This window comes from Myotis yumanensis, unplaced genomic scaffold (assembly GCF_028538775.1).
Source record: "Myotis yumanensis isolate MYYU_CA2020_CCGP unplaced genomic scaffold, mMyoYum1.0.hap1 SCAF_2, whole genome shotgun sequence".
In the NCBI taxonomy this organism is placed as follows: Eukaryota; Metazoa; Chordata; class Mammalia; order Chiroptera; family Vespertilionidae; genus Myotis; species Myotis yumanensis.
Genome location: NW_027223753.1, coordinates 147,642,085 through 147,658,013, shown reverse-complemented (window position 1 = coordinate 147,658,013; position 15,929 = coordinate 147,642,085). Strand labels below are relative to the sequence as shown.

At 40.0% G+C, this 15,929-nt stretch overlaps 1 protein-coding gene across 1 annotated transcript in view; it reads left to right on the top strand.

Annotated features, from left to right (window-relative positions):
• The window catches only part of MORC1 (MORC family CW-type zinc finger 1), a 147,304-nt gene that overhangs the window by 78,667 nt on the left and 52,708 nt on the right, over positions 1–15,929 (top strand). Inside the window, exons 16-17 of the mRNA XM_070403769.1 lie at positions 1,095–1,200; positions 5,004–5,142. Coding sequence (XP_070259870.1) covers positions 1,095–1,200; positions 5,004–5,142 — 245 coding nt within the window. The remainder of the gene's footprint in view (positions 1–1,094; positions 1,201–5,003; positions 5,143–15,929) is intronic.

Genomic DNA, 15,929 nt, shown 5'->3' with positions numbered 1-15,929 from the left:
GCAAGCTGGAGACCCAGGAGAGCCATTGGTTTAATTCCAGTTTAAGTCTGAAGGCCTGAGAACCAAGAGACCCAATGATGTAGTTCCAGTGTAAATGTTGACAGGCTCAATACCCAGAAAGAACGAGCTTATGTTTTAATTTGAGTCTGAAGGTAGGAAAAAGCTTGTGTCCCAGCTCAAGACAATCAGGAAAGAGAAGTTCCTTTTTACTCTCCAGGGGGTCAGCCATTTTTTGTTTTATTTAGGCCTTCAACTGATTGGATGAGGCCCACCCCAAATTAGGGAGGGCAATCTTCTTTACTCAGTCTATCAATTCAAATGTTAATCTCATTCAAAACACCCTCACAGACACATTCAGAATTGTTTGACCAAGCACCCTATGGCCCAGTCAAATTGACATGAAATTAACCAGCACAGATAATGTCTAGCAATGCTGGCTTTTATCATTATTACTATGTATGTTAACCCTCAGAAACCTTTTAAGTAAGTACCAATAGAATTTCTTCTTACAGATGATGATACTGAAACATAGAGACATAATTTGTTCAAGATCATAGACATAGTAACTGGTGGAGCAGTTCAGGTTCTGACCTACTATGCAAACTGCCTCCATCAGAGATGAACAGAGAGAAGTGTTTACCTAAGACGCATTAGCAGTGTGTCTGGGAGGAGTTCAAGATTAAAGTTAAGAATAGTCTGGAGAATATGGAGTGTCTTGGTCCTAAAAGCAAGGAGGGACTGCAAGGGAGAAATGGACAAAGAAGGCAACGAAAATGGGAAAGGGAAGTCACTGGAAGTTTTCATGTGGTTTAAGAAGAGAGAGAGATCAATTACTTAAATAATTTTGGCTGAAAGTAGCAAAAACCAATTGGAAAGAACTATTATTATTATTATTTATTAGGAGTGTCCAAGGGTAGCTCATAGAATCCTAGACTAGTTGTGCCATCAAGTGTAATGGTCTATGATCAAGGATTCACTTGCCTGTGGCTGGAAAGATACCTCATACTTTTGGTTTATGCAACCTGACGTCTTACTATGAAGGATTCACTTCTGACTGTGGTCTTTCTTGTGTGTGATTTTGTTTTGATGATCAGATCTTTGCCTTAAATGGAGAGTCTTGCCTCCCTCTACTGATTATCTGGAAAAAGAACTTTTGGACGCCTGGATTTGTGCTAATAATCCTAACCTCTCAGAAAACAGGTAGTGTTTGATGGTTTTCTAAAATTTTTATCCATTTTTGAATTCCTGAAATACATATGTATGAAACTGGAAAATGTCAGTTATAGGTACATTTCAGCTTAGTCTCTGTCATCCCCTAGAACTCTTTCTACCACCTGGCCAGTTGTGGAAAGATAGTTGATTAGTGTGCTTTTCCATCAAGATAAAAGAGACCTGGATATAATGCTTTGTAAACATTGGGGCGTGCAGCTCTATGCTTTCACTGGTGGGGGACTACCACTCATATTTAAGAGATCTGCCTTTTAGTTCATTTTCACACAACATAGCACCTTAAAAGACAGGAGTTTTATCCAGATGGTGTCTCCAGGAGCACTAAACTGTTAGACCACGTGCATTTTCTATTTAAGTCATATATTGATTTCATTGCTTTGTGCTCTTGGAGGAAGAAGTTCAGACAAAAGCAGGAAAAAGACCAATTAAATATTGATGAATGCCGGTGTTATTACAAGTCCTTTTAAACTTATATTCTTTTTCTTGGGGGAGGCAGAAGAGTTAGTATACCCCTTTAATAAAGTCACTCCTAAGTCAAGCATTGTTTTTCTATGGCGTTTGCTGTAAGTCCTTTGGCCTGGATAAGTAAATCAATGTTGCTAATACAGACAATAGTGTAATAGCTCTTGTTGGATTACTTTTATCCAGTCTAGAAAAAATAAAGAACAAATAAAAATTTTTTAAAGAAGAAAACATTCAGAAACTGCTACTACAACCCCACCTGGAGTCCCCAGGTTAATCATATTTAGAAACTAAGAAAATAAGTCAGATGACAGACAGGGCTCTTAGATTTCACATGATCCGGGGTTTTCTAGGTTCCCCTTCTTGGTTTGCAGCAGAACCTGTTTTGTTTTGTTTTCCCCCAAATAAAATTTGCTTCAGACCCTAAATATATGAACTAGATAAATGCAGAACTGTCCCATTTTGAATTGAAGTTTGGGAATTTGGGGGCCAAAGGTACCCATCCACTTCCCATTTCTGTTCCCTACTGTCTGCAAAGAGCCTAGAGCTCCAGGGAGTGCGCTTACGAAACACTGATCTAGTCTCACGTCTTGTGAAGCCCAAATGGGGCCTCAGAAACCTGTTCATGAAGCCATTGGCCAAGGTCTTTTGATTCCTCACCTGATTTCAGCCCTAATTTGGAACTTACACATCTCCCAAATAGGAATAAAGTGTTGGCTTAGTTTCAGTATTAATAGCCTGATATGTAGTGTTTTCATAGCCAGTATCATTATTTTTATCAAAGTGTTACCAAAAGTTTGTTGCTGCTGTTGTTTTTAAATTTCTGTGTGGAAAGACCTGTGCTTGAAAATGTAAATAAAATTGACCTAAGCCCCCAACCCTCAAAAAAAACCACAAAAGAATAGTTAATAACATTGATCACTTATTGTGACCTAAGAACTTTTCATACAGCATAGGTTAGTGTTTTAGAGTTCAGACCCTGGAGCCAGACTGCCTGGGTTTGCCTCCTAGCTCTACTAGCTGTGAAAAACCTTGGACAAGTGTCCAATCTCTCTCTTTTATTTTTTAATACGTTTTAATTGATTTTAGAAAGAGAGGAAGGGAGAGGGAGAGAGAGATGGAAACATGGATCAACTGCTTCCTACACACCCTCTTCTGGGGATCGAGTCTGCAACCTGGGCATGTACCCTGACCAAGAATTGAACTGGTGACCTCTTGTTGCATGGGACCAAGCTCAGTCCGCTGAGCTACACCAACTGGGGCCCAATCCCTTTTACACTCAGCTTCCCATCACCTAGAGTGGGTGTAACAATAGTATCTTTTGCATCTTTTCTGGGTCTAGCTGAAACCCTTGTAAAGTCAATCTGCCATGTCCCTGGAGAATTTTTGCCCCTCTCCATAGAACTAACCAAGTACCTTTGATTTCATAGATTAGTCTTAGTCGTTTCTTTATTGCCAAATTATCATTACTTATACTCTTACCCTTTTCTCCTTGAAAAGTGGTGATGCCATCAGAGAGCACTGTTTCAAAGCTGCACTAATTCTGTCTCTTTTGCACATCAAAACAGTGCCACTTGTGACAACAGGCGAGATAAATTTAGCCATGTTGACAGAAAACTGATGGACCAAGCCTAAAATGCAGAAAGTTCTTTTATACTTATAATTTCTTTTTAAGTAAGAAAACTGATGGACCAAGCCTAAAATGCAGAAAGTTCTTTTATACTTATAATTTCTTTTTAAGTCCTTGCCTCGCTAAACATATGGAATTATATATTAAAATTTAACTCTCCCCCCCCCAAAAAAAAATCTTTGAAGACATTTGAATGGATGGCACCTTCATAAAATACTTGGGGTTTCTCTTTTTTGAATAAAAACTTAAAGCTGCCACAAGGTTCTTTTCTCCCACGAAATAGGAACCTTATAGGTATCGCCTCACAGGTGTCTTCATCTCAGCACCATGGGTGGCTACATATATAGGTGTCCCCTGATTTCAATAACAACAAATACCATATGTGGGTGGAATTAAGTGTGTGTGAAGTTCTTTCATAGTAGTACTTGAATTTGCTTGTAGTTCTCTGTTGGCAGGTATAAGATATATATAAGCTGCAGCTCCACAAAGCAAAGAAATTGTGGGTTTGATCTGCTTCAGATCAAAAGTGCTTATGCACTGTTTCAGATGAGAGAAGGTCTCTCTATTCCCAACCTCCTCCTCCTCCTTCCTCTCCTAGCCTAACACACATGTATTTTGTCCCTTCCCTCTCCTTTTTCTATTACCTATGTAATAGAAAACCCCTGTGTAAAGCAGGCTTTAAGAATTGACCTTAACATTTTGACCTTAACCTCACATCCGCAGCCATGAACAAAGCCATGCCCAGTGGGAGTGGAACCTCTCATCCTTGCCAAGCCTCGATTCCAGGGTGAACAATATAATCTCTCAGTTTTTCAACAGTTTGGCTAACTCAGCTCCCAGCACAGAGCCACAAAACCAAAAGTAGGGGAAAAGGCCTCAAACCTTTCAAATCATATGTCCCAAAAGTCATTAGCACTTTTTGTAGCCATAGCAAGGGAAACCCTCATTCACAGCCTGTTTATTGTCATTTAGACACAATTCTACTTGATGATATACATGCTGACACACTGATGGTTAGAGGTTGGGAAGCAGAGTGATCACCGGAAGCAGATACACCGACAGCAGCGGAGAGAGGACGCTGCAGCAGGGGGTGTTATTGGGGGGTTATTTGGTGGAGGACTCTGCCACTCCCCCCAGGCTGTCAGTGAGTGCGTCACATCAAGGCCCTTCACAGTGATCCCGGACCAGCATGCAGAGGGTCCGTGTGTTTCAGAAGCAGAACTGTTTGGTGTATGGTAGACAGACAGATGGATTTCTATCCCTAATATGTTTTTTTTTGAGGGGAGGGGAATGTTTAATAATAATAATAAGATAAGATTTAATTATCTAAAAACATTTTTGCAAAAGGCCTCATTTCCTGATAATGGGAGATAAACGAAGCATTAGTAAATACTAGTAATGAAGAGCTTTCTCATTCTGGTAGATATATACTACCTTTCACTTTTTTCCATTGAGCTGCTCCCCCCCCCCCCCCCCCCGCCCCATTAAGCTCTTTTTTCATGATTTAAGGTCTTGTATTTCCTAAAGTCATCAATACAATGCTCTTCCCTTATATTCAAATTTTGGAAATAAGACATAAAGACTTATGCTTGTAGAAGTAAATAATCCTTTACAGACAGTAAATAGTTTTATGTTCCCTCCTGATGTTATTATGTATCTCTTGTACTTGTTGATTGTGAAGTTGTCATCAGGCGGAACGCTTACCTCCCATCCCCCTGGGCACCATGAGCACAGTATCACTATCAAAAAATGAGAAAGAGAAGCGACTTCAGGAATCAGTCCGAAGGTATCAGGATCAACTGGCAGAACAGCAGCTGGAGGTAAGCAGTGAATTCTTTTCAAAATCCACCCTGACGCTTGAGCTGTTGGTTTCATGTGTGCAAATGACTAATGGTTTACCCAGGTTAAACATTCAGCCTCCTCCCAATTTTGGACCTAAGGATTGTTCTAGAGGTGAGCCACAACGGCTCCCAGGGGCCAGACAGGGAGGAGAGTTCTTAAAAAATACTGGAATGTGTTATCTGAGTCCAACGGCACAGCAGTGGTGTGAGGAGCGGGGAGTTTATTTCCATTCTGGGAATGCACGCAGAGCCTCATAGAGGTCACCCCGAATGTCAAAGGTCAAGTGGTCGAGACTGGGACTCCAGTCTGTGTGACTCCAAAGGTTAGGCCCTTTTAAATTTATTAAGCTTCTTCCTTAAGGGCAGAATTTTTAGGTAAAGAGTTGTCCTTTTAAAAAAAATATTAGCCTGTTAATACAGAAACTCAGAATCATATTTAATTGTCAAGAAAATTCAATGAATAAAACATTACTATCAGTAAATGTAGGTAACCATGACAATTTCAAGTGAAGGAAAATTTGCAGAAATATTGTTTTAATCTCTGCTCTAATAAAGTCATTAGATCTCTGTTTCCTTTATGGATTTGGCACCTAAATTCAATAATTTTTAATAGTGTAGCGTGTCAACTTCTTCAAATAGCACTTGAGAAGGTCAGCCGCCTATGTCCAAATGTGTGACCCCTCTCTACATGCCAGGACATAAACTGCTCATTCAGATCGAAGAGTCTTTTGCAGAGAGGGAGGTAAGATCCCCTAGACTTAATGCCTTATTATTATGTGTATTCCTGGGCTCTTAGAAGATAAGCCTTCTTTTTTACCCCGGTTTCTGTTTTCTTTCCTGGGCTCCCCCCTTGTTGGGATCTGCCATGCAAATCAGCTGCCATCTGAAACCTGATTTGCATATCACAGCCAAAGAAATCTGACCCTCCTTTATAGCCTGGAGTCTCAGGATTTCTTTGGGGAAAAATACTGATAGTCACTTTGGGAATACATTCTCCTATGCATTCCCTATCACCCTAAAAGCAGCTCAAATTTCTACAAATTTAGAGCCTCTGGTCCTGGGTTTTATAACAGGTCAGAAGTAAAGAAGGGTATCACAGTCTGTGCTTATTTTCATAAATAATTAGGTGGAGTCATATCTTTCCACTGTGGAATGTCTTAATTTGTTCTGTTTCTTATTTTGTTTACCACTCCTGGTAGCTCTGTGGAGGCAGTCAGCACAACCTGAATTGATTTGATCTTTGTTGCTGTTGTTTTTTCCCTATAAGGTAAAGGCCAGAGCTGGCCCTTGCAAGTACCAGTGCCCATCATGAAGTCTTAACTACCTTTCTGTTTGTTAGGATTGGATGTTTTATTCATTAGTGAGGTAGAGGTTCTGATTGATGGTCGCTGGTGGAATAACAGATTTGGGCCATCCATTCTGTTTATTCTTTCTCGGTAGTTGACTTTTTCATAAAAAGTTGAGCCGGGTTTGCCGATTCAGTCTGTTTCAAATATAAACAAAGATGTTTAGCAGTACTCAAATAGAAACCTACTTCCACCAGTTCAAAGGATATAGATTGCTCGCCATTCTCTTTGCCCCATTTTGTGAAAATAAGCCTAGCATCTCAATATCAGGAAATAATTAGAGGCATGCCAGGTAATTATTGTTTGCCCACCTCCTGCTCTCTCATCCTGCTTCCGACTACAAATGCCTACTTATCCATTGACCAGACCTGTGAAGCAAGTATAAAAATGACCTAAATTTGCACACCCCACTTCTTACTCTCTCATGCTTCAGCTTTCATTGCAGAAGGTATCCTGATCTAAAAATTGGACAGTTGACTATATAAATCAAATACCGTTCTGGATCTTAGATTCTGTGGTTCTGGGCTTTTGTCACTGACAACCAGGAGGGATCGAATAATGGCAAGGTAGCATTATGGTACTAGTATGAGAATTCAGCTACAGCTTCTTCTCTACCCCTCATATCCTCCACTGGTGTGTAGAGTGACTCATTCTAACTTCTAAGAGCTCCACCCACAGGACACCCTAGTTAGAGAAGAATCACAATGAGTTAGAACACTATTCCGATAAAAGAGGTATTCCAATGATTGGACCCGTTCCTCTGGGAGAAAATGAAGCAGCTAGGTCCAGAGCTGTCATTTCAACGGATGGTGTCTTATAAAATCCTTACCACATTCCAGCTAATTTCATCAATTATAACAACAGAGGGAAGTACAGTTCAAAGAAGTTAAATAACTTGAATCAAGTCACACATCTTTAAATAGTGAAGTTGGGATTTGTTTCCTTTTTGCTTCATTCTAGCACTTATTTCATGCTCTCACAGGATAAATACAGACAAAAAGGACCGGAGAACATTTACAAAGGCAACAAACATAATATTTGTTAGGGAAATGTGTGCGTTTTCTCTAATAAATCTAATAGGTGAGCTCAAATTCAAGATATAATTAATAGGCTGTATCAGCAAGCCAAGACCCTCTTTATTCCTTGTGCTTCTGAAACAGTCCACTCCACTTTCTCCTTTCTGAGTAAATGAAGGAGTAATCTGTTCCTAACTGCTTCTCTAGCTCACCCCTTAGTACCTGCTGTTTTCTATAATGAGTGACTAGTGCCACCTGATGGCCAAACTATGAAGCATTTCCATTTTCCCTGTCTCTCGAATTGTTCAGCTACTAGTTGGCCTATTATCTGCATAATTTTTATTCTGTTTTTCATTAAACCCAGACGACAATTTAAAACCATAAAGTAGAGCTACACTTCTCCCTTCCTTTGTTTTAACTTACAATTTAGATTCTCTTCTACCTTCAATTGTATAGCAAGGATGAACGTGTCTTGATTGTGCCCAAGAAATATAGTTTGGGATACATTTCATTCAGGGTTTTTGGCATCACTTTAAATCCACTTGATGCTCTCAGTCTTTAGAAGAAAGATGATAACTTAATTCCCTGAATGAAGCCTACTCATATTTACCCATTTATACATAAGCAGTGCTAATGGATATTATCTATATATGTAAAAGGCTAAGCGACCATCTGACCGTCCAACTGGTAGCTCGATGTGCACTGACCACCAGGAGGCAGACACTCAACACAGGAGCTGCCAAGCTGTGGTGACTTGGCAGCTGCGGTTCTCAGGTGACGCACCTGGAACCAGAGAGAAAGGAGCCCGATTCCGGGGTGCGTCACCCAAGAACCACCCTCTCGCAATCCGGGACCCCTTGGGGGATGTGGGAGAGCCAGTTTTAGCCAGATCCCTGCAGGCTAGGCCAAGGGACCCCACCTGCCAGAGGGACCCCGCTCACTCCACAGACAACCATTGAGCCGCGGCGCCGGCCCAGGTGTGGCTGGCTAGGGAGGGATCAAAGAAGGTTGGCTCCAGGGCGTGTCCAGCCCATCTTGCCCAGTCCAGCCCTGCCGGCCACCTTCTAATTAATTTCCTTTCATTGTGCACGAATCTGTGCACTGGGGCACTAGCGTTTATATAATCAATATGTTTGTGCAAATGGGCTGAATTGCTTATGTACCCTCTAGGTCTTTCTGGGTTAAATTTTCTAATCAATATTTATTTCTTATCCTACAGTGAGTCCAGGCTTTCTTATTTGAGACCAGTTACTTTTCTTGAATTAGTTTTTTCCCTCCTATAGGGTCTCCCACTTAGCTGCTCCGTGCTCCTTAGCATGTTCTCCACTTCCATGCTGCTCCGAGTGCTCTTCTTCCTGCTGTTTTGTCATTTTGTCATCTTCCTCTCCCCTCACCCTTCAGGATCTGAAACTAATGTCATTCCTGTATGAAGTCTTCTCTCATTTCCGTTTGTCCTTGATGGGTGTCTTTTTTCAAGCAAATTTTGCTTTCTCCCTGGTATTATAGTTACTTGTGTATATAATGTCTCCTATATTAGACTGTAAGTTTTTTGAAAGGTGGGACCGTTTTTATTTATCTTTGCATTCCCAACAACACTTAGGCCTGGATCTTTTACATATCAGGTGTTTGCCAAAGGACTTTTATTTATGCAGAATTCTTTACAAATAAGTACAAAAAGAAATATTTCTCATTTGAGTGGATTGGTTGACTCTACATAGGTTGCACTTAAACCTTTTGCATATGTTATTGTAAATCAAAATGTCCTTACATTTGCTCAAAATAAAGTGTTGTATTTGGATGGGAGTGTGGAGACTGTATTTGGATTTTATTTGTTGTGTTCACAGTCTTTGCATCAATGAGTAGCCTTTGTAAAACTCCAAGCCTATTGGAAAAGAACTCCAGCAATAGCATCCTTTTCTTTTGTGGTGCTCACGTGGACACAAACAACGCAATATGTAGTTTAAGCTGACAAGTCCCACATTGGTTGTTTGAGCACTAAATGTGGAGAGAGAAGACATGCTTAACATTTAGCTATGTTTTCCAGTTGAAATGGCATATCTAAGTATAACTCTGTAATGAAGAATGTGAACACTTTTTCCCATTTACAATTTCATCTGTTTAATGTGTCATTATTGTGTAGGATGCTGAGATTTCAAATCTGTATGATTATTGCAGACAGATGTCTTAGGAAACATATTTATTCATCAAGAGTACTTTTCAGCTTCCTTACAGAAACTGCCATAATCTAAAATTTATGACACCTAAAGTCCTTTGTCTAACAAGAGGCTATTATACACTGTAGCTGAAATATTTTACTTTATTACTCTCCCTACAAAGATCTAATTTCTCTATGGTGATGCATTGCTTTTCCAAAAGGGATGATGCATAACATATTCACACTTGTGGGCCCTGTGTTCACAGCATAGCAAATGAGACATTAAACAAATTGGCCATGATGAACTAGTTGAGAAATCTTTTGAAGGCAAACATCTTGTGTACCTCCCACCATCACCCCTGGCTCACTGTTAGAAACAACTTCTTAACTTGAATTGCTTGTGCAGATTATTCTTTTATTGCTGGGGTCCAATCCCAGCAGGTCCAGGGGTCCCCAAAGGTGTGGACGGAGTCGGCGAAGAAGGAATGACACGAAGACAGCCTTCAGTTGGTCAGCAGCCTAGTCAGGACCTATAGCCAGGATCTCCAGCCAAAGTTCTGGTCGGAGTTCTGGTCAGGAACTGATGAGGATCTGACGTTTATTGTCTTGTTACATCCGTATTTATACCAGCCGATTTTAATCCTGTCAATTTCTATTACAAGGTGTTTCTCATCTTCATTCCAGGGAGTAAAGACCATGTAGCTTAACTACCCGCCTGGCACTTAATTAAGGGGTTGTATCCCCTCCCCAACCTCAGGGAAAGATCGCCACCTGGGGAAACAACCTTTCTCGGAGAGGTGACCTTGGTCAAAACACATGGCGCTAAAGGGAGCAAACATATTAAAAACAGTATGCTACATACGCCAGGTCCACTGAAACACATGCTGTGCAGATGCCTCTTTCCTGCAGCGACTGCGTCAAGCAGCAAGGATGGACCGGCCTCCGGCATTTTATCCCTTCTTGAGGAATTGATGTCAACCTACCAGACAGAACAACATTCTTAGTTTACAAAACAAACAGGACAGCACCAGCAGTCAGAGGGTCATCAGTACAATCTGGCTTGAGAGCAGTGTTCTGTGATGAGACCAGGATAGTCCCTGCTCCTGGATTCATAAGTCTGCCTATTCTGCCCTAGAGATTGGGACCAAGGAATGCCATCCATTGCTGTTTGCTCCTGGGTTTCACAGAAGGGACCAAATGTTGCCACAGAGGCACATAGCAGTGTGAGTCCAGAGGGAGCTCATCCTTACTCCAAGAGGGACAGGAGTAGCTTTGACAGTGACAGGCAGTCTTGCCACATGTCAGTCAGTCATTTTTATTCCATCCACAGAGATTCAAGTAGAGGTTCCGGTGTGTTGCCTGAAATGATTTTTAATGGAGGGAATACTAATTTGGGTTTCACTACCAATATGCCTCTTTTATCTCTGCCCTACAAAAATTCCTTAAGCACCTGAACTGTATGTTCATCCATTTCTCAATTAGCGTGCATGCTAATCAGGGACAGCCAGAGGCTGCCTGGTATCCTGGGTGCACCTCAGGTCCTAAGACTGCTCAGAATAGGGTACAGGTGTTAGAGGTGTTTAACTTCCTTCCAAGGCAGGCTACTCACTTGACCTAATCTCCTTACTCGGGACCCAGGTTTACATTTTGAATTCAGTTTGAGGACTGTACTTCATGATTGTTCTGATTTTGAACAAGGGGAGGCGGGGAGGAGGGTTTCTTAACACATCTGGAGGTTCTAAATCAGTCCCAGAGAACTAACTGATGTCTATGACCTTTGCTTCACAGTGGTCTAGAATCATCCTTCCCCTGTTCAGAGAATTCTCAATTATGTGCTCACCTTCAGAAGCCTAGTTTCTTTTTGTCACCTGTTTGACCCCTTTTACCCTCTTGGTCCATCCCCTTTCCCTTCCGGTCAGCATCATTCTATTGTCTGTATTTATAAGTTTGGTTCTTTTTGTTTATTTGTCTGATGCCACATATGAGTGAAATCTTATAGTTCTTGTCCTTTTTGTCTGACTTATTTCACTTAGTATAATACTCTCAAGGTCCATCCATGTTGTAGCAAATGGCAGTATTTCATCTTTTTTTATGGCTAAATAGTATTCTATTATATATATGTACCACATCTTCGTTATCCAATTATCCACTGAAGGACAGATGGGTTGTTTCCATGTCTTGGCTATTCTATATAATAAAAGCCCAGCGACTGAATGGCGGAACGACCAGAACGACCAGTCAAACAGTCGCTATGATGCCCACTGACCACCACTGGGCAGATGCTCAACGCAGGAGCTGCCCCCTGGTGGTCAGTGCGCCCCCACAGTGGGAGTGCCGCTCAGCTGACCAGCATGAGTGGTGCTTCCACAGTGGTCGATCCCCACAGGCCACACCCCCCACCAGTGCATGAATCCTGTGCACCGGGCCTCTAGTTGTAAATAATGCTGCAGTGAACGTAAGGTTACATATATATTTTGGCCCATTTTTAATCAGTAGCTTGTTTTTTGTTGTTGTTGTTGTTGAGTTTAAAGAGTTCTTTGTACATTTTGAATAACACTTAGATGTTTTACCAGATGTTTCTTTTGCAAACATTTTCTTCCTGTTTGTGGTTTGTCTTCTCATTATTTTGATCCATTGGTTTTTATAACTTAAAGTTGTTTTTCAGATAAGCAAGATAAGTTTCAGAGAATAAGCCAGGTTGGTTGAGGAGTCAATGAAAAGTAAAGAAATGGGAGTGATAAGTAATAAGCTACTTTAGAAAACTTTTACTGAAGGATCAGAGAAGATAGGGGTGAAGGTATGAGGGCATTTAAGGTTGGGAGAAATTTGTAGTTGGGAGAGATTTGACAATGTTTCTGGACTAAGAGAAAGGAACCAGTGTAATTGGAGAAAGTTCACAGCAGAGATGAGGCCTGATTGATGTAGAAAAATTCCAGCAAAAGCAGGAAAGAAGGATTACTAGAACTCAGGTAGAGAGTTTAATTTAGGGTAAGAGGATAGACATTTTTTCCCTCCAAGATTGTGGGAGAGAAGTTAAAGGTGTCCACATACACCTAATAAAAGAAGAGTCACTATTTTAAAGGAATAAGTCAGAAAAAGTTTTCAAGAAAAAAATAGAACTTCAAGCTATGTATTTGAAACATGGTAGGGAAAACTGTTTCAGAATAGTCAATAACAAAACATATTCTAGTATAGTTACTCAACTGTAAAGAAAAGTAATCCTTTGGTGAATAGACATAAAGACCAAATCACTTACAGGGAGAAAAAAATAGATTGGCTTCAAATTCTCTACAAAAGTCTCAGCTCCAGGTGGTAGTGAAGTAAACTATAAGATCCTTAAGGAAAGAAGTTGTAAACCAAGAATTTTATATTCACCATACCATTCTCAAATAAAAAATCTACAAATGAATTTTGATAATAGAAAAAAATACACTTCAAGCAATTTTGTTCTCATGATTCCTTTTGAGGAAACAACTCGAGGTTAAATTTGAACCAGTCAAGAAATCATAAAATTCTACAGCAAAGAACTGGAAATAAACATTGACTGCATTTAATTCTAAAAATAAGACAAAAACTCATGTAACATTAGGTATCAAACTGAGTGTAAATATCCTGGAAATGTAGTAATGATCTAGCTAACAAAAATAGGAGTCAGGAATGAAAGGTGAAAGGTAAGTTGTATAACCTGTACTAGGGGAATAAGATCTATCATTTAAGCAATTTAAACATACTTTTTGGTACTAGTATAAACACTAACAAAGATAATATCAATAAATATCAGAGAATGTGAGAAAAGAGGGAAGAGAATATAAATTTTGTTACTATTCAGAATAGGAAACTTATAGACACTATCTAAAATAGAACTAACAATAAGGGTATTATATAAAGTTGTCATTATAATGGTACACAAAGAAAAAAACCTACATATCAGAAGTACCTACACACACACACACACACAAAATGGACTATATCATTAAAAACTTAAGAGAAATTATAAAAAAAAACAAAATAAAATCGTATGACAATTAATACCAAACACATAAATCAATACATATAAATGGCCTAAGCTTACCTTAATAAAGGATAAAGAACTTCAGGTTGTATCACATAGCAGAGATCAAGCCTGCACTGTATGCAAGACATATATCTAAAATGGTAATTCAGAAGGGTTGAATTCAAATAAATATACGAAAATAAATTAGGGGTCCAGCCTAAAATCAGACAAGTTGAAATTTAAGGGGAAAACTTTAAACAGTGCAGGGAAGGGCACTTAATTAGGCAAAAGTCAGTAGTTCACAGTGAAGATGTATCAATTACAAATCTCTCACTCCAGTTAATGTAGTGTTGAGTTCCATAAAGCAAAACCTACAAACAATACATGGAAAAAGAGACAATAATACTAGTAATAAGAAACTTTGCTCTCAGCTTAGGAATGCCTAACAATTAATAATAATTATATAGACATACTAGAGGCCTGATGCATGAAATTCATGCAAGAGTAGGCCTTCGCAGCCCCAGCTTTGTCCGGAAGGTCATCTGGAAGGTCATCAGGATGGTCATTGCACTGTTCGGCCATCCGTCGATTTGCATATTAAGCTTTAAAAAATATGTATATATATGTGTGTGTGTGTGTGTGTGTGTGTGTGTGTATATATATATATATATATCCATCCTATATAATAAAAGAGAAACATGTAAATTGACCATCCCTCTGCTACACTCACCAGCCAATCAGGAGTGAGTATTCAAATTAACACGACAAAGATGGGTTAATTTGCATACGCAGGCACTGGGCAGAGAGCACAGAGGGAGAGCTGGTGGAGAGTGGAGTGGGAGAGCTGGCAGCTTGGAGTACTTGGCAGAGTGGGAGGCTGTCGGATGGAGACAAAACAGGAAGGGAAAACCAAGAGTGCGGGGAGCACCAGGAATTCTGGGATTAGTAGTTCTGGTGGCAGCCCTAGGACCTGAAGCAGAAGCCCAGAGTGTGGGGAGCACTGGGAATGCTGGGAATCATAGTTCTGGTGGCTGATGGATCTCCTAGACCAGGGGTCCTCAAACTTTTTAAACAGGGGGCCAGTTCACTGTCCCTCAGACAGTTGGAGGGCTGGACTATAGTTAAAAAAAAAACTATGAACAAATTCCTATGCACACTGCACATATCTTATTTTGAAGTAAAAAAAACAAAACGGGAACAAATACAATATTTGTATTTGCATGTGGCCCGCGGGCCATAGTTTGAGGGCCCATGTCCTAGACACTAGAGGAAAGTGAGCCTGGAGCAAGTTACTGTTGCGGTTGGGGGATGGAGGGAAAGCAAAGGTGAGAGACATAAGTAAAATCAGAGTGTCTAGGAAAAATTAAAGGGAAGATATCTTAAAACTTCCAGGAAATCACCAATGAAGCAAAGAAAAAAAATGCCTCTATTATTCTGTGAGCAACAAACCAAACTGGGTTGGGGTCTCAGACAATTCGCTCATATGATTGCAAAGGCAGACACAAACTCCCAGATTGGAGAGGGCTCCCCTGAGGGCTCCCAGATTGGAGAGGTGCAGGTCAGGCTCAGGGACCCACCCCCCATGCACGAATCTTTGTGCCCCGCCCCCCCCCGAGTGTGTGTGTTTGTGTGTGTGTGTGTGTGTGTGTGTGTGTGTGTGTGTATCATTGTACTCTCAAAATAGAGAGTGAACTTTTTATTATGTGCTCTTGGAATATTCACAAGAATGACTGTATGCTAGACCAACCAAAAGCCTGCTGGCGACTATTCAGCAATGTCTATCAAAATTACAAGTGCATATACCATTTGACCCAGACATTTTTCTTTTAGATTGTACAGATGTACTCAAATAAATATGAAATTACGTATTTAGAAAATTACCTGTTTTACAAGTCATTGAAAAATACTTTGTGTAGTAAGATATTGAGAAGACCTAAATGTCTATCAACAACTCTGGTTAAATAAAATGTTGTACAGCAATACATTAGAATACAATGCAGCTAAAAAAGGGGATGAAGAAACTTTTAAAGTACTAACAGAGAAAAAAAAAATAATAAAGTACTAACAGAGAAAGATTTCAAGGAGATATATATATCCTTAAGTAAAGCAAGATACAGACTATGTATATAAATGCTACCATTTTTCCCTACCTCAAAAAAGTGGGGACAATTTATTTATATATGCTTGTATACAATGTGCAAACAAATCTCTGGAAATATAAACAAAAAAGGAGCAATAGTGGTTATTTGTTAGAG